Here is a 20,262-nt window from a genome sequence, read left to right on the forward strand (position 1 = left end):
TTTATTATACAATATAAGTTAGCAATTTTCAGTATTTGAAATTAAGGACTCGCTCTTTAAGATTTATTTTAACTCTTACTTCAATTTTAGCAAGCAAATAAAAATTAGAACAGATTTTATTGATCGTACAAATATTTAAATTATATTAAAAGAAATTGTTATAATTGTACTAATCTTATAACACGTTCAGACAGAAAAATGGTAGTGTCCACAAACAGAAAGTGGTATATAAATATAATTATATTATATTTTTTATACAGGTATCACTAAGTTATAAGTTATATTCTACATTCCACTCACGATTTCTTCTTAAGACTCAAACTCACAAATTTTTTTAAACGCAGCGAAATGTAGCTTCGTCGATCCACTTTTCGGTTTAATTTATCGGCGACACGTGAGGGAGAAAAATATCTCGCGTAGTACGCTATGGATATCGACCGTCGTGGAAATAGAAACGGATATGCAGTCGCCCTATTTTTGGGGTACGTAATCGATATCCGGGAGGTGCGTATGGCCGCGAGAGAAATTCTCGAATCAGTTCGTTGAGAAGTTAATCGTTCTCGCAAGCTCGAGAACGTGTCACGACTCTTATTTTTCTCTTCGTGAAGAACGACTGTTGTAAAGATGAGCAATGTTGCTTTCAAGATTGGTAGATGGCGAAGCAATTTGTTAACCAACGCAAGAGATAATTTGACGCGAGTCGAAGAAATTTCGTTCATGCGACTTTTATGATTAATTTGATGAAGTGTCTAATTTTCTTTCAGTGAATTGAGTTGTCTTATACGATAAATGATATTTTTTTCCTAAAAATCAGTTTAAAAGAAATATTAATTTTTGAATTGCTAAGATTAAGTCATGAACGTATGAAAAACATAGTAACAGCAATTATAAAAGTGACAGTTATATATAAGTTGTAAGATATTTAGAATTAATATTCATAAATAAATAAAATAATATATAAATAAAACTTATACAATTGTCACTATCATAATTACTACTACTAGTCTTTTTCTCTGAGTACACAGAAAAAATTAATTCTGAACAAATTAATTATTCTAATTTTTCTTTAAAAAATTATTGTTGTAATTATATTTCATATTATGTATATTTCATAGTATCATAACACAAAAAGCAAATTACAATTTTTAACTGTATAAATAATTTTTCTTTGGTACATAATTTATCATACACACATGCAGTAATAAGCACATGTAATAAACATTCTATAACAATCTTTTTATAAAATACACTACTATGATTTTGTGTTAAACGAAATCACAGTAATATTGTAACATTGCATATGTTATACAATAATTCTATAATTATGGATACGCCAGAGTATCTTTGTTAAAATAAAATCGACTTAAAATTGACCATAAAATACCCTATTGAATTTAAGATCGAGGATTCTGGGGCAATCTGTATTTAAAAGCTATTGGCTTTCCAGACATGAACGATACTATTTTAAAGAGTTCCAGGTCACCCACCCCCCATGAAAGTGTTAAAACTTTCCTCGGGCAGTGCGCATGATTCCAACAAAAATAGATTCCCCGGCCGTGTATAAACCGATTACTCCCGAGGGAAACCATTCCTCTTCCGAGAAGAGGAAGAAGAAGAGTATTCATAGTCGATAGAAAAATCCCAGATCGATCCCTACTTCGGATTCCTCAGGACTGCGGTCAGTTTCAAAAAAGAAGTTACAGATCGTGCCTAACCCTTTGAACTCTCGCAACTTCTTCACCGATAGCGTACATCGAGGTTATTTGTTTCGTAAGAGATATTGCGTCCACCCCTGTATGTTCCACATAGATCGCCGGTGACGGATAAGATACATCCGAGCAATCGCCAATTCGGCTTAAGTTTTATATCATATATAAAATTCTTTATTTATTCCACATCTAGTTAATTTAAATGTAAAACCAAAATCATATAGAATATAATTTGATAAAATTATTGAAACAATTGTCAAAGTAATTATAATATGAAATCGTTCTTGCGATTAATATCATTGTGTTGGTTTATATATAATTTATATTTTCTTAACTTTAATTAATCTATTTATATATTTTATGCACTTATTAAATTCATAATACTCAATTTGAGTTATTTTCTGTAGGTTATCACCATTTAGCTGAAGAAATATATTAAAATTAACTCAAATTTAGTTTATTATTGTCTAAGTGTAGACATTAATATGAACGTTGTTTACTTTGAAATCAATTACAGAAATGGATTGATCTGCATTTTGACACAAATGGAAATTAAAAATAATAAAATGTTATTTTTTAACTTAAGATACCATTGCTCTTTTAATATCTAACAATATAACATGTAATAGAGAGATATCTTGTCATATATTATATATTTAATCGTGTACTGCAATTACTCCGGTACTAAAAATTAATAAAAGCCTCAATTGTACTAAATCGTCGGTTGTATGTTACAGATCATCTATTAATACGGATTTGCCAAACGAGATTCAAGCGGTGCGACTACCGAATGACATCACTCTCTAAAGTTATTTATTACAAACGTGAATGAAACTGTTCAGTGTGACAATCGTTGATAAGAGGCAGCCCGGGAGCTCGAGGGTGAAGGAGGATAGGCCGTTTATGGTTGTTCCGATAACCCGCTGTTTTCCAATCGCACGTGCATGCTGGTACGCTCCTCTCTCAATTCTTGCATCGCGTTCGCCGATCCCGTGCTCCCATCGCTCTGCGTTTGCCACGAGTCCACGGTATGCACATGAGGCAAAGAAGAAAAAAAATGAATCAGAGATCCACGAATTTAATGAACCGCGCGCGGAGTTTATCACTACCGGCTGACGACCGGAGTGGAGCTTTACATTCGGTACTTAATTTCTTATCGTACGCAATGGTAATGAATTTAATGATATTCCCGAGGTGTATTTATGCTATTTTGATGACAAAGGATAGTAATTGCGCACAAAATAAATTAAAATTTCATATAGCTAAGAAATGAAAATGAAAAATTGAGAAACAATTAAGAACCGCAAAATCTCTCATTCTACTTCGATTTAATAAAATACTAATGGAAAAGATACTAATGGAATTTATACTAATTAATTAATAATTTAGAATTTGTAAGCTGTTTTGAAGCGATGACGAAGGGATTAAATGTAATGTGCGTTATTCGCAAATGAAAGTAGCGTTTGTTAAAGCTTTATATAGTGCTCCTAGATAACATTCGACACGATAGCTTTGGGATTTCATTTCGTGAAAAGCGATGAAGCGATCGGTCGTGCAATGTTGATAGTACTATATATATAATTTACGCGTTTTTATGATCATCGAACGAGAGAATTAAGTGCAAGTTATTACAAGTATTCTTGTTTCGCGTGCAGCATCCGTCGTGAAATGATTTCGAAGAATTATATTATCGCGCGTTTATCAGCCGCAATGAATCGTTTATTTGCAGTGAAGTAAGTGTTTACGGGCAGCAAAAGTTAATATCAGCGAAAGTCTTAACATGCGTTAATTATCGGAGTTCGCGATTACGCGGGAATTAAGATTACGCCACAGATTATGCTTCTTATAAGCATTCTTATACGATAGCAAGCAATAAAATTTGCAGTCATGAAAAAGAAGAAAAAAGAAATCGTACGATAATGCCATCGATGATATGCAAAAATGTAACGTGGAATTTTAGTCTCGCATAATCGCGTTTTTCTTTTTATAGGCACTTTACGTTCTCTTATTTCATTATCTCGGGATAGGCGATAAATAAAATATAAGCGAAGTACGAGAATTTATAAGCTGACGTAATGCCGGGAAATGTAACGATGGAATCGCAGGCGGCACCGCGGCTGCGAAACAGCACGCTCCAAATCATAACACGTATAATTAATTGAAGAATCATTCATCGAATTGACCGAAGCCTTTCATTCATGCCTCTAGTGAGTAATCTTAGACCTATCATTCACGGGATATCGCCCACGCCATCATGAGATACGTTTACCAGCTGGAAACCCGTGATGTGCGTTTTAGAGAATCTTAGACCAAGCTATCCCTATTGAAATTATCGAGAGATTATAACGAAAAATATTACGTTTTTAACAAGTATTTTCCATTTTCAAAAATTAACTTAAAAAAAAATTCGTATTTACTAAATTTATATTTTTAATAAGTGATATATAGAGAGATTTTGCTGAAGTATCCAAAAATGTAGCTAAATGCAGATCTGAAAATAATTTTAGACTATAGAATAAGACATAGATTCACGAGGCATTAGAAGTCAGCGCCAATACTGATTTACGCAAATATAAACCAATGATAAAAATATATAAATAAAATTTAATTCCTTCTGGAGGAGTTTAAAATACACATAAAAATTGTTAACAAAGTTTAGATATTTCTATTATATAAGAATTGGTATATAATATCAAAAATATATAGAAACATTAAAAAACATAAAAAATATATAAAATATCGATATAAAAAACTTTTTATTTTAATTAAAAATATATATTTATAATTAGATATTAATAATTCATGAGTAAATCCATGAATATTTGAAGCACAAAATAAATAAAATCAAAACTTAAGAATTATTTGACAATCTCTAATATTATCATACTTGATTTTCGAAAATATTATCAGTTCTAATAAACGACATATTAGTCGCTGATGCGAGTAACTTTGACATTTATCGACAGCGCCTACGTGTACGTCTGTTTATATTACTATTACTCATAATGGAGACCAATGTCGCACAACGCACGATGCAAATTAGTGTTTGCAGTCGCCTTGGGAACATTATTATTCCACGCCTGCGGTTTGTTATATGTATAGACAGTCGTCTGCTTGTGCATATGACATCATACTCTAAAGCCATTTAATACGAATATGTCAGTGGCCACTGTTGACCGCCTTTCCTGCTTTCATCCTAACGCGTGCCGCATGGAATGTGTCATGCGTGAAAGAATCACGGATGAAGAGACAGATACAATTTACGTGTAATTATATGTATCATAACTGGTGCGGTTTAATCGTAATTTAAATATTCAACGTTAATAATACATCAAAAGCATTCTCTGAGAATAATATTTCTTGTAATTTGAAAAAAATTAGAGAAAGATAAAAGATAAAATCATTTACTATATGATTCTCTCTAAAAATATATAATAGTATCTGATAAATCTTTAGATCTATATTTCTTGATATTTAAAATAAAATCCGAAATCAAATTTTAGTATAATATATAATTAATTCTTTATAAGAACTATTTTTAAAATTTTATAAAAACTGTTTTTTTTTATTTTATTTTAAAGAACTTTGTAAGAACTATCTTTGAAGATAAATTGCTTTATAATATTCGTGGAGCTTCTATTAAGCCGCAAATGAAAATAAATAGGAATGCTTTTGAATAAATGTGATCACTTTCAATAACAGTTGATCATACGCGCACCGTAACAAGTGACAGCATCGCGTGATGTCATTAACAATCATCGCGCCTACATTGTCACTAACTGACGAGACGATAATAATTATGTCCAGCTCGTCGAAGCTAATTTATATTTTATCATGAGGTAATCCCTACTTCGTTATTTTCGGTTACAATCATAAGCTACTTCATTCGTTCCATATAACTCTAAAAATAACCAAGACTTTCAAGAGATTCGAATTTCGACAAAAATAGTCTTACAAGCAAATTTTATGTTCCCGACGAGTCGTAAAACAACTAGTAATACACACTTTTCACTCCTTGTTTTCCAAGTTAGTTTCGCAATAAATTTCACATATTTATAACAGTAAATATCTCTATTATATTCCAAATTATAATAACTTAAACTACTTATTATTTTTAATAATTAACATTTTTTTCCAATTTTAAGATTGTTTCGTGTAGGAATAAATTCTTGCAATTTACAATTCCTTTTATAAAAATTTAACAAATGAAATATCTTTGAAAACTATGTTTTTTATTTTGATTATATCAGTTAAGTATATAATATTTAAGAAATTATTTTCAATGGTTATGAAATTAGCCAATGTAATTTTAATAAGTGCACATATTATTGAATTTGCGCGATGTAGGAATTACGATGATCTCAGTTTTCAAGTCTTAAAGACAAATGTGTCATTGATAATTTGTGAGCCATTTATCTATTTTCTATTTCGCGTTTATCGACGTCTATGAGTCTGTTTCTTTAAATAAATTATACGTGACTGCACGATAAGTATGGGAATATATAATTATTAACAGAGAAGTTTCCAAATCTGATAGATTATAAAACGTTATAATATATCGTATTAGTATATGATTTTTTTAAATATAGTTTAAATATATTTGTATAGATTGAGCTGAATAAAATTATTAATGCAATTATATGATCTTTATGAAACGCATTGATTGGATTAATTTATATAATCTATCTTTGTGTTTATTTCAAAAAAAAACTTTATTCGAATCACGTCATCATAAAGTGGCAGGCTAGTCAATAAGAGTCAATTACAAGCTCGCATAACAATAAATTAATTTCAAGCGTCATTTGTTTGAAGTTTATGTTATTGCATTAATATACCTATAATAACGCATTTCGAATAAACAGTATAAAAGTTTCAGAGTAGTTTGCGTTATATATTTTAATTAAATTTTTGTACTTATGAAAATGAAAAAGATGTGAAGGCAATCTTAACCTGTGTTTATGAATTATTAATTATTACGCATTATCTATTAATGTAATGACAAGAATTCTATATACAATTTTGCTTTTGGATTGTTTTACAGTTAAATTTTACACCCATATTGTAATGAGATATTATAACGATATATTACAATATGTCATTGACCGTTAATGGCTTCCTTTCTTCACGATGACGTATTCAATAGTATATCATCTTAACAAGTCTAGACAAAATGCATCGAGAGAGATTCGAAGTTAGCTTTCAAATACGAAATATGTAGCTGCTGTTAAATGTATCCTTTAAAATTGCCGCCTTGTCATTTATGCTATCAGATGTCATCACAAAACGGAAGATTAATAACAATGTGTTTGGGTTCAATTGCGTGAAAACGTGATGTCATTCACGGGAATGTTGAAAAAGCACTGTTATCCAATAAAGCGAATTAAAGAGTTGAATTTATAAGTACATACGATGAGTCGCGATAATAATTTAAAGTAAAGGAAGAGCATTAGCGCAAGAGTTAATTACACACGTAGATATTTTTTTATATATAGTGTATATCTGTAATAAATTTTGTTTTAATTTAATTTTGTGCAATGAAATTACTCTTGCATTAAATAATAAGACAAAGAAACTCAATCAACACTAATTAAAAGTAACATAACATTAATGTTATAATTCGTACTTCAACAATATAAATATAGGTTTTTGGTTTTGGTTTTTACATTATATTACATAATTATATTGTTGAGTGCAAAATTATAACATTAATGTTTGTTATTTTCATTATTTTTAATTAATGACGACTGGGTGTAGGCTAGACACGAATATGGCTTTTCTAAAGTAGAATTACGTTATATAAAATAGAATACATATTATTTGTTCGATTTCCGCGGTGTATAAGCACGTAGATAAAACTGTTTTACATATTCCGTAACGTAATCTTTTAACGCGGACATATTTTGGGAAACCACGCAGAGCGATATATAACATTTCGAAATATTGGATCGATGCGGTGGGTGTAAGTTTATGATACAGACAAAACATATTTGGTTTATCTTCAGATCTCGAGTTTTTTATTGTTAGCAAATATGTTAAGACAGCTCTGAGCATCCTTCTTTAAACTATAATAATAGGCTTAAATAATACAACACGTATCAAATGCGTGTGCCTAAATGTTACAAAGCTTCCTTTCCGAGCATGAATCATTTCATTATAAAACACTCTCTTCTAATTCCTAGACCCCGATTTAAGAGACTATTTAGAAGTGGACAGCGTGGTACACTTCACGACAGATGTTCGTCTAACACTTTGTCATGTTTCTTTGTCTGCAAAATGAATATTTGATCCAGACTACGCACAACCCACAATGCTTGTCTCCTTTAGGAGAAAAACAGGAAAGCTTTATCGTTATCGCAACAACGGCATGCAGACTCTCTTCATACAGTTCATCTTCAACCTACATTACGGTTTCTGCAAATTATTTCGTAATATTGCCGCTTGCAATAAATATCCTTATATTGTATTATCGCGTTAGGCATTTCTCTACAAGGTTACGCAAGTATTTTATTTCACGCTGTTGTGATATATTATTACGCTACTGTAATGTTATATAGATAAAAATAAATAGCTATGAATGTTCTCTCCAATTCGTTCTGTAGAGATAAATAATATAATTTCGTCGTTTTTCTTGTCAAATGTTTCACCTTTATATTCAATATTTTTGATATAATTTTAACATAATGTAATTGTTTTTTTTTGTGAATGTATAATAAAGTTTAATAATATCACGAGCCAGACAAAAAACAAAGCGTAGCAATGTATATATTGATATATATCTTTTGCTGAATAATTTAGTAATAAAAAACCTACGCAATGAATCTTTATCTGAGTTCTTGCGTCGACCAAAAAATAAATATAGCTATTATAGCTAGAGTTTGGGCGTACTAGAACAAGATACTATCTACAATGATTCATTACGAATTCATTAGAATTTTGGAAATTCAAAGTAGAAGATAATGTTAAATATTGTAGGTGTAGATAAATTTGTTTGGGTAGCATTATAATTTATCAAAGATATTTTTATGTGAAAAAAAGAGAAAAGAAAAACTTAAAATCTTAACCTTTTATTTGAATGATTGAAAGTTTTTAGGATTTTAATTTACTTTAATTATTTATAGATTTGATAGATACATATTATTATTATTGATATATTATTTATTGTACGTTTCTTTCTAGTCTGTGCAAAATTTCATTGTGTTATACTAGCTGGAATGTCAGATGAAAGGTCGATTCAATTCATTGTGAAGCGAGTTCTCACGATTTTGAATGACTTTGATACAATGGTGAGTGACCTATCCGAAGAAATAAGGAGACGCAGACTCACTGACTACTGGGCAATGCCCACTTTTCTATTATGCCGAAAATTTTCTTTCACGTTTTCCCCGACGAAAATACGTCCTCTATCCGGGCGTCGAAATCGCCCACGTATCTGTTTACCGGGTGACTTCAACGACATCGGTAAATATAACTTGTTTTTGTGTAAATTATGCAAATTATCATTGAGTATATTATTATGTTGATTGCTATCTAATCTGAATAAAAAAAATATTATTTGCACAAGAGTAATAAATATAAATACTGTAAGAAATATTGTCAAATTATTTTTCATATGAATAAGTATTATTACATTAAATGTGTATCTCACATTATTCATATTATTAATAATTAAATAAAATCATACTTTCCTTTCTTCGTATTACTGCCTCCACAATTCTATATAATTGACCAAGAAGTAAATATTATCATATTAGAAGTATGATTCACGTCATAACTCAAGAAGTATATATTCTTGGTCGATTACATGAAACAAATTGATCGTGAATCCAATTATTTTCTCAATAAAGCACTTCGAGATTTAGCTAGAAAGATATTGACGTTTCGCGATATTACGGAAAGTGGAGCTGGAATGGAGGAGCGTACTCTATAGTCAGCATATAGATACACGCATCGTCATCGATTAACTGAAATGCCATAACGTCTATTTTGCAACGAGATTATGTCGAATAGCTGCAGTTTCAGGCTCTCGGATTACACGGCGCCCAGAGTCATGTTGATGGATGCTTTCCACACGGGTCTCTTATGTTACTATCGGTTTCACGCCCGATTTAATCATCCGTTACACATCGCTCGGTCTTCCCTCTGGTCTTTATACGAACCGGTTTGTTATACGAAATTTTGTATTGGCTAATTGCGCGTTGTGCTCATAGTGGAATCACATCACATTCGTCATCTACCTCCTGTGGAGACTGATTCTATGGGACTGATTTGTTCTGATTGTGAGAGAGAAACGCAAATCTTGAACTAATTCTCAATAATTTCTTCATAAATATTTTTTTTCGTGTAAATATGTTATATCATTCTAAAATTATTATATATCAGTATTATTCTATTGTAAATTTCACGCAAAAAATATTTCTATCGACTGTGCTTTAATTAATATATTACTAAGGAAAGTGCGTGTTTTTTTAACAACTGCGTATATTTTCAAATTTGCGACATAGTATGAGATTGATATAAAAAAACTAATTTTTTTTACTATGTTGCGAATATTTTGGAATATTGTATGTAAATAATTACGATTAATAATTTCAAATCATTGTAATCTAATAACGTCTCAAGGCAAGATATTCGAATCTTGAATATTTCTCGCTTCAATAAGCATGAATAATATATGCCAAATCCATAATGATGCGTTCAAAGATATAAAGTGATGATTTTGTCATCGGCGTTTTGTTAGGATTAAAATATAAATTTTTCGAATATTTCTATTAATCTAATTTTTCCCCTATCTATCTAATTTTATTTACAACACTAATACTGTGATCGAAAATCAAGAACTACATAATAGAAGTAAATATGATCGTCTGAATTTTATTCGTTTAATATGAAAATTATGTTTTTATTGTCAATGTAACTTCAAAAACTCAAGCAGTTGCAACGAGAATAATAATAATAGTATATAATAATATATAATAAAAAATAGTATATAATAATAGATCAGTATCTTGCACACTAAAGACTTATAATTAAATAATCTTAAATTAAATAATTTTAAATCAAACTTTTTTATCAGTTAAAAATAAAGTAAATAAAACATTTTATAATTCATTAATTTCATTAATTTTATGAATTGATCACTAATACTCAAGAATTATACTATATAAATTTCAAATTGACGCGTGTAATTGCGAACAAAAATAAATAAAGAAGGAAAAAGATTGCAGATAATTAGTCAGATGAAGCGATTGATTATCAGGATATTGAGATAATATCATTTCGGCGCTGAATTGACGAGCGATAGATGAAATTAATTCCGAAATTAATTTCGAGAGGCGAATATTTATGCCACGACATAACAGCAGGTCAATGATTTAAAGAGCTCTTCTGATATTCCCACGCATTGTCCGGTTAGTACGAAAGGCTAGAATTAGGCTCCGTAGAATCTATCTAAGAGTGATTGAAGTTGTCCCAGATGTGGAGCGATATCAAACTATTTCTCTGGTATGTCGTCGCCATCCGCTACGTTAGCAAAACACACCCACGTTCGTTAGCATTGGAACGGCTGAGAGTTGATGACTGCATAGGACAATAGTATCTTATTTCATGAATGAAATAGAGACGAGAAAGGAAGAAATAATCTGCAGTAAATGCAGAAAAACTTGGAGATTAAAAATAAGAAAAAAATTTCAATTATTCAATTATTCGCAAATATTGAAATCTAAAACAAGACTTCAGTCAATTAATTCTCTTTTCAATTATCAAATAATTCCTTTTTAAATAAATAAAACAATTATTGGTTTCCAAAATTAAACGTTTGACTGTTCGAATGTTAAGTCGTAAAGATTCATGTATGTGGGAGAGAAAGAGGGTCAATTTGGGTCAAAAGTAAAAAAAGTGCGGCTGTAATTTTCGCATTATGTGTGTTTCACTATAAATAGATGCTCGATAAATAGCGTTGAAATTTGCTTCAACTAGAACTGACTTTTATAGAAATTTATCATGTACTTCAAAGTGCGAGCCTTTGGTAGCGACAACCAATTTTCGCGCTTATGAATCATCTCTCAGATGGTAGGAAGTAAAATGAGAACATAAATTATTAAAGACTCTAACTATTATCTAATAATACTATATATAAAAATAATAAATAGAATATGAGAAAAATAACAAGATGCCAAAAAAGAAATTAAATTAAAAAGATATTTTTTATATAGTTTATTATTTAACAAATTCTGAGGTTGTTGACTTCGATGTCAGAACCCTTAAATCCAAAATGGCGATTCCAATATGGCCGACTAAAATGTGGAAAGCAGTAGGGATCATATGACAATTCTGTTAAAGATTAATATCAGACAATGAAGAAGATAATTGTTTAGAGAAATTGATTACTTCAAATTTCCAAAATACTCTTTAATAAAAACATTCGAAATTTCCATTGAAATTATATGAGAAATGATTACTATCACGATGGATAGTTGAGATACATAAGAGAGATTATTGCAAATGAATTATGTAATCACAATATCCTCAGATTCGTTTCGATTATAACTACGACCTCAATGTTGACAATTTTGAATAGCGGTAATCCGATCGACGCATAAAAATGTGCTGCGTAGAAATTCGTCACAACGTGATCTTTAGTGTGCGCTCAATTTCCGGTTCTCCAATTTACACGGACTTCGAACTTTGATGTTTCCATCAATCCCACTATCGAGCTTACCGCGTGTCATCCACCTGACTCATTGGTCTTTAACGATCCTTCAGAATATTCACGATGATTAACGCGATATCGCATGCATTTCTCGCGCCGGACCATCGCTCGATCGTAACTCCTATCATCCCCCAAAGACAAAAGCATTTCGTCGAAAGGCGTTTCAGCGTAATTATTGACACGAATTCGCGGTGGTGCGCGATACATTCCAAGGACGTTTCGTACTCACCACAGCCTCGGCGATCGGTATCCACGTGGCGACGTGCACCAGTAGGGCAAGGACGCAGGTGACTCGCAGGACAAGCGGAACAGGCCGCGAGATTCCGTGATTCGCATCGCCAATGATTCTTGACGCGACCCTGGGCCGCATCGTGCCAGCCTGGGGTCCTCCTCCTCCTCCTTCTCCTCCTCTTCTCTATCTTTCGATCAAATCTGCAGGTTTCGCGGATAGTTCCAGGGGTTGTCTCACCTCCGATCCTTTCTTCGTTCTCGCGGCCTCCGAGAGAGCGGTATCTCCAAGTTCGTTCTCGTCAGTTTCAGCGGCGACGACGTGCGGCTCAGCAATATCGTGCTGAAACGGTGCCGCTAAGCTCGTCGTCGGCCAGCCTGTCGACGCACCGCGTGTGCGAAGGGCCAGACAGACGGCCCGGTTAGCCCGTCCTCCTGATCGCTACACACAGACGGGCGGACACAAAGCAGACCCGAAGGCGGCGGAGGAGGTGCTCGCTCTCTCTCTTCTCTTCCTCTTTCCTCTTCGTCTCTGTCTCTCCCACCCTCTCTGACTATCTCGCTTTTTCTCCTTCCGTCACTGTCTTCTCTGGTCGGTCTTTTTTTCCCTCTCTCTCTCTCTTTCTCTCTCTCTCTCTCTCTCTCTCTCTCTCTCTCTCTCTCTCTCTCTCTCTCTCTCTCTCGCGCGCTGTATCCTTGCGCGCTCGTGGAGCTCTCGCGGCACGCTCGGCGGCCTCCCTGACAAAACGGGCCCCTCTCTGCCCCCCTGTGGTATGGCTAAGTTCCGTAAGCTCGGGCTGACTCGGGCTGGCACTGCTGGCAGCTCGGAACCGGCACGACCGATACCGGTAGGGTCCCTCGCGGCCGCACAACAGTCCTCGTGCGACGCGCGACCGCGTGAGCAAACGCTCGGCTCGGAGCCGGCCAGCGGCACTCCATCGCCTTCTCCTACTCCTCTCTTGGTCCTCTCTACCTCCTCCTTCTTTTCTCTTCAGTTGTTTCTTCTTCCCCTACCAACCCTGGAGAGACGGTACTCCGCGTTCGTTGCTTCCTCCCCTTCCTCTTGCGCACTCCCTCGCTCACTCTTTGCCTTCTTCTTCCTCTTCTTCTTCTTCTTCTTCCCGTCTCGCGGACCCGGAGTTCAACCGGAGGCAACCAGGCAGGAGACCACGATCGCCCTCTTCTCACAGGAGCGAGAGAAGAAGAAAGGAAACAGGGAAAGAGGGGCGATCCCCCGTCGACATCGGGGAAAACGAGCGAGCCGAAGCGAGGCCTGAACTCGCGACGTCGCCCGTCGCGGAAGGCCGAGAGAAGGCACTCTCTTCTCGGCCCGGTCCTTTCGGCGGAGGAATTCTAGCTGGCGTGGCTCGGCGCGACCGCCGCCTCCACCTTCCTTCCTTCCCTCCACCCGGAGTCCATTCAGAGACCTCCCTGGATGGGACGGTCTGCACACACCATCGGTCTACTCGGTGCCCGGTTCTGCGCGATATTTTGTGACTGCCTGTCTGTGCGGTGCTCGGTGCTTTAGCCTGTGCTTCCTCGGCTCCCTAGACCCATCGAGGAATAGGGAGGTCGACATGACCCGGTTAGGATTGCGGTGAGTTTTATATTGATCTCATTTTTTCCTCGATTTCCGTCTCATATTACACTGATCATGATACACTGATTTCTTTCTTCGATCAGATTTCTACAACCGCTACTTCCTCTTCGTCCTCTCTTTCGTTACCTCTTCTTTCTCTTCTTCATCTCTTTCTTCGTCTGCTGGGTGTTTCCTTTGCAATTCATTTTTGTTTTTGGCTTGTCGCCGGACTGGCCCGACCGTGCCGATCTCGCTCTGTCCTACGGAAGGGATAGTTTCACCCCCGTTGCGCGCGGGCTTCCGCGAAAAGGTGAGAGAATCCCCCCAAGGACGATCGCAAGAAGCGAACTCGCGTGCGCGCAGGAGATCGTCCTCCCGGACTAGCTCCGACGCAGTCGCAAATCATGTCTTCCGCGTTTTTTCATCTCGCTCGCGCGAGTTTTTTTTCTTTTTCCTTTCCTACTCAAGTTCCTTTACTTCGAATATTTACTCCACTTCCTGTCTCAATGACGTTAGATCTCCACGAGATGCAGCGGTCCCTTATGAAATCGTTCGCTTCGCATTTTGACTTTATCGAGTTATCAGCTTTACTTTTTAAGTGATGTGCAAAATATTTATCTTTTTTTTTTCAAGTAATATCGCAAAAATGGAAATTTTAAAATTGTTGGAATTTATTTCCGAAAGAATCGAGTGTAATGCAAAATTTTTGTTCAAATAAAGATCGCTTTTCTATCTTTTTTCTTATGGCTTTTTCACTCTTCCTTTTTAATTCCTTTCTGTAACGATATTGTGTTCAACGATATCTGCAATATTTATCGGAATAATATCTCGGCGCAATTCTACTTTCAGATTCGTCGCATCCGCAGTCTGCCTGGCCGGGATTGTTAGTGGGGTATGTAAAAGCTTTCGATTTTCTTTTTAACACGAGTGTCTGTGGAAGTATCAAATGTCATAATAACATGTTAAATCATAATTTTTCTTATATTTTTAAAATCCATTTTTTTCTCCGAAAAAAAATATGGTCTTATTCTAAGTTTAATTACGCTATTTTAATATTTCCAATGTGTTATGCTTGCTTGATTCTTTGCAATATGATGTGATTTTAGTTATATTATCGAAAATTTTAGTTATATTATCATTCACGATCATTCACAAAAACAGATGGTCATCGACATTAATTTTGATCGACGTCTTTCAACAGATCGCAAGAAATAATTGCGCGTCATTGGGAAAATCAAGTCGAGATCTGTGAATATAATATGTTTTTTTCACGTTGATATGTAATGCGATCTTGCGGTACATTGTACGACCGGTTCGACCTGCTCGCATTATTTAGTTGGTCCATTCATCAAGTCAGTGCGATCGCACGCGTGTGTACTCTCGAGTATGCACGCACTTCCGACGCATAACTAGTGCATCTCAGTGCATTCTCAGCACGTGCATCCAAGTCGCGGCGCACTCGCGTTGCGATTTTGTTATTCGCTGAGAGTAGCTAATTCTGAGAATTTGAAAAGGGTCGCATTTCAGTCGATGGGATCGTACCTTGTTGTCTCATAAATCTCGGAAACGCGTGAGATTTGAGAACACCGAACTCCTATGAAGAGATATTTTATTTATCACAATCGCAGCACGTGTGCACCCACGCATAGTCTCATTTTTTCTCGATAGAGAGATATTTATAAAAAATATTTCTCACGTTTCAATTCACAGTTCATTGCCGATACGTTAAGATTAGAGATGATTGCACGATATATGATGTAATGAAGGATAAGAAATGACGATCGAACTTTAATTCTTCGAAGAGTTTTCGCATCATTGGATTATGATTGAAAATATCGTTATTTTGCATCTCGTCAGAATGTTGTTTCTTTTGATAATTTCGAGTACTCTTACACATGCAAGTTCAAGCACAAAAACGGTACTTTATGTATTGCACTTCGTTCGTATAGGAAATGTCATAAAAGGAAGAGGGGAGGGGAGGTTCATCTAAGTGGCGGAGTCTGTATTTTAAGCGCGTTACATACTACTACTCGGCGATAAGAGTCGTTTTATGGAAAATTACCAAGACGTGTGACAAATATAGCGGTGATTGTAGAGAACGTAATAAAAGTGACGAGGATTTCGCTAATTCGAGCTACGTTAATCGGTCCCTATATCGCGCTTGTAAATATGACGAAATTTACGAAGACAATAGATAGTAATCAGATTTGTTTATTTATTATTCGATTATGCAATCTAATATCTGACTTTTTTATTATTGTGCAAGAAGTACAACAATTTTTTTTAATATTGAATTTTTTATCATTGATATATACGTATCTCAAGAATGTTATTCATATCCTATTAAAAATATTATTTGAATTATTAAAATTAACATGGACGGCTTTAATATTTATCAAATAAGACTCAAGCAGTATCATATTTATTCGTAGAATTGATTCTTCAATGACTATTTAGGATAAAAGTGTTTTCCGAACATTTAGAATCGATGAAGATTTTTATAAAAACGCTAAAATTTTCTAAAACTTGATAATTTTCGAGTTTTTAAAAATCATTAAAAATAAATATTCAAAATTATTGAGATCGAATTCTATTCGTTCATTCTATCAAGTCTTATAATTAACGTATGTCACTTAGTAACTTTCGCTGGAAGTGGTAACGCCCAACTATCAGATTCTCCTTCTGTCATATCTATTCGCGCCGCCCTTTCGCAACCTTTCTTCGGTCTAATTCCTTGGAATGCTCGGCAGCTGAATAACACAGTAGGAAGCATTAGGGTTCTGTTTGTGAAATGACGTCAGCAGGGTTCTTCTGCATACTGTCTAACACGTGATGTTTATACTAATTTGTAATAAACTATAAATTCTTTCTCTCTCTCTCTCTTTCTCTCTCTCTCTCTCTCTCTCTCTCTCTCGCTCTCTTTCTCTCTAAGTTATATACACGATCTATAAAGATTATGGAAAAAGTAAACGAATTATTGCTTATTTCAACAATCTCCTACCAAATATACAAAAAGCTATTTAAACATCTCAGATTCACAAGTCGATTTGAAAGCGATTGATTTATAGGATCGTTTGATTTGATATCTACTAAATTTTTTATTAACCTTCGAAAGAATATCGACATTTTATCAATGCTGTATCGAAAAGATCGACGTTTTTATCAACGCTGTATTAATAAAATGTCGATCTTCTTCGAAGGTTAATAGAAAATCTAGTAGATATCAAATCAAACGATCCGAAAAATCAATTGATATCGATTTGATTTCGATTTATGAAACAGGGCATTCACAGAAATGGCATCTAACAGACATCCTAGTCTTTCGAGATGACTCTCTCGTAAACCTAGATCATGCGGATCGTTTCAAAGATGGGTAACCAATAAAATCGCTGGACAATTCACTATACCTTTTAGTTCCGGTCTGATCTTCTGCATTCTCATTATAAGTCCACCGTGATTTTTTAATACTTCCTCGGGCGGCAGGAACGGGAAGGTGTTAGATCCGAAATAGGGCAGTCGTTTCTTATACTGACCAGTCCGCCTACGGCGCCGTAACTGTGCTCGTTGTAATTTTATTACCACCGCCACGTACGCGCACGTGTACACGCATCGTACACGCGAGCCAGCTTATTAGTCACTACTGGAAATAGTCGACAATTGAGCGCGCTTGAGACTTGATTTCCCCGAGTCTCGCAGACTCGTCGGAGGACTGTGGGGGCGCACTAGGTTAAAACAGTATCGTACTCTCGTTTGCACCTGTTTTCCTCATTTCTTGTGCGATTTCGCTTTCGCTCGAAAATTTCTCGCGTAATAAAACGCACATGGGGAGAAATATCCTGTTGTACAAAACATGAATCTCACTAATTGATGGTTTCGTCGCGTAAGGTGTGTCACGCAGGAATTAGTGATTATTTGACATCGGAGCACAGTTGACATCTGAGATTTGGAATTCGAAGAACTGCACGTATTCTCAACGAAATTATTTCTTTCTAATATCACTAGTGCTACTTTGATAAATTCAATGAGAATGAAAAATATCTATAGATAATTCGCGATGTAATTGTCATTAAATTAAATGTTATAAATACTAATATTAAAAATGACAATATTTAACTATATTTAACGTTTTTTTTAATTTTTTTAATAAAAAATTTAATTGAAATTATTTCACTTTATTAATCGATATTAATATGCGATTTTCGGAGAAGATTTTTAAAAAGATTCATTAAAGATTCAATAAAGATTAAGAGAAAGTTTGTAATTTTTTATTAATGTATAATTATTAAATAAATAAAAACGACAATCTGTATTTATTTTTATTTTATTATCTAGTTAACGAATTCTGTATCGGCGACTTTGACTTATTAATTAATTGAATTGCAAATTCCTTCGTGTCCCTCTATACGTCCCCGATAAATTCCCCGCTTGCTTTAACGAGGCAGATTAAAATCGGCGGACGCATCGGAATCCCGTCATCCGACGCTGCATTTATGCTCATGAATACGCGTGGTGCCGCCTCGGGATCAGAAAAAATCTCGAGTAACGAATTAGCGTATACTCCGTCCCACGTAGAGTTAACGTCAGCGTTGGCCGCGGTCGTTAAGCACGCTGGACTCGAATGTGACGGCAAAAGATGAAAAAGAGACGCGGGCGGGCCGAGACGCGGTACAGAAAAAGAAGAAATAGAGGACCGAGACGAGAAGAAGGGAAGATGAAGAAGAAGGTCGTCGGTGAGGGGAGGAAAAGAGGGGAACAGAAGGAGGGACACGCAGCCATCGCGGTCGGTCACAATATACTTCGCGTTGCGTAATCGCGGATTGACGAAGGCGGCCGAGATAGGCGATAAAAGGGATAATTCTTGAACCGTCACGAAAAGATATCTCGTATCTAAAATAAGAGAATTGGGTTAAGCGATTTCGTTAAACAAAATTGCTGCTGACCGTCGTGGATCATTCCTCGCACGAACGAATTTCAATCAGCAGCCGGTTTCGTAGGGTCGTTTGCTTCTTCAGTCAACGGTCTCTCAACTGCTGCTTATCCATCGTCAATCGCCGGTGTAATGGCTGCAAATCGATCGATCAGTATCCGAGCCTTGATTTCTCTCGAAGGACGTTAACCCGACCTGGTCACGGTGTTGCGTCATGCAAAGTTAATGTGCATGATTTTCAACCTGGACCGTTTTTTCGTGGCGAATAAAGCTCTTCGCTTAACGCGAAAATATGAGGTTGCACTTTTAAAATTCTGTTCATAAAAGAGAGAATCCTTTTGATAATGAAGATATTAACTTTTTTTTTAATATACAAAATGACCTATCAAGTATCAATGAATTTAAAGGCGATTTTTATTAAACAAAAACTTCGTTTTTTTCACAATTCTTTCTGTGAAATGTCTTGTTACCTTTCTATAATTTCTTTAACATTTTTAATAATTTATTTACAATTTAAAAATAATTACTTAAATATATAAGTTATTTTACATATAAAATTTGGTAAAAAATCGCATTTGATATTTCATCTTTTTTGTAAACTTCACAGTTGTGAAATATAATTCCAATCATTTCCTTCGCATTTTTCATAGATACACATCGTTATAATATAAGAGAGCGACTCGTTGCGCACGATTAATATCCGAAATTGAAAGTGCTAAGCAACTTCCTAATCCGTCATCATCCCGCATCAGCTCGACCTGTCAGTTATCATCTACATAACTCATGAATCGTGTAACATTGGACAAGATAATTTCACGGTTTGCAGATTCGCTGCGTGATGCTCTGTCTATAGTGTGCTCTATCTATAGAGCGATTCATTGTTAAACGAATGGATTTATCATTGAGACGGAACCTCCACTCTCTCATCACTTTTCTTCCTAGTTAGGTTTACCGGTCGACACGAGTAATTTCTACGCACAGCTTTGATTTCTGCTTCCCCCTTTGCGCGATCTGTGCAAGTAATGACGTATGAGTGTGCAAGAAGTTAGATTTGATTGATAGAGAGAGAGAGAGAGAGAGAGAGAGAGAGAGAGAGAGAGAGAGAGAGAGA

The 20,262-nt window shown here is 35.0% G+C and overlaps 2 protein-coding genes across 2 annotated transcripts in view; one reads left to right on the top strand and one right to left on the bottom strand.

Annotated features, from left to right (window-relative positions):
* Positions 1–13,558, bottom strand: part of LOC108693702 (collagen alpha-5(IV) chain) — a 54,472-nt gene extending 40,914 nt beyond the window's left edge. Inside the window, exon 1 of the mRNA XM_018202764.1 lies at positions 12,647–13,558. Within this exon, the coding sequence (XP_018058253.1) occupies positions 12,647–12,787 (141 nt within the window). The 5' untranslated portion in view covers positions 12,788–13,558. The remainder of the gene's footprint in view (positions 1–12,646) is intronic.
* Positions 13,559–14,222: 664 nt separating this feature from the next.
* Positions 14,223–20,262, top strand: part of LOC108693701 (collagen alpha-1(IV) chain) — a 26,010-nt gene continuing 19,970 nt past the window's right edge. Inside the window, exons 1-2 of the mRNA XM_018202763.1 lie at positions 14,223–14,242; positions 15,074–15,116. Coding sequence (XP_018058252.1) covers positions 14,223–14,242; positions 15,074–15,116 — 63 coding nt within the window. The remainder of the gene's footprint in view (positions 14,243–15,073; positions 15,117–20,262) is intronic.

Source organism: Atta colombica, unplaced genomic scaffold (genome assembly GCF_001594045.1).
Source record: "Atta colombica isolate Treedump-2 unplaced genomic scaffold, Acol1.0 scaffold96, whole genome shotgun sequence".
Classification (NCBI taxonomy): Eukaryota; Metazoa; Arthropoda; class Insecta; order Hymenoptera; family Formicidae; genus Atta; species Atta colombica.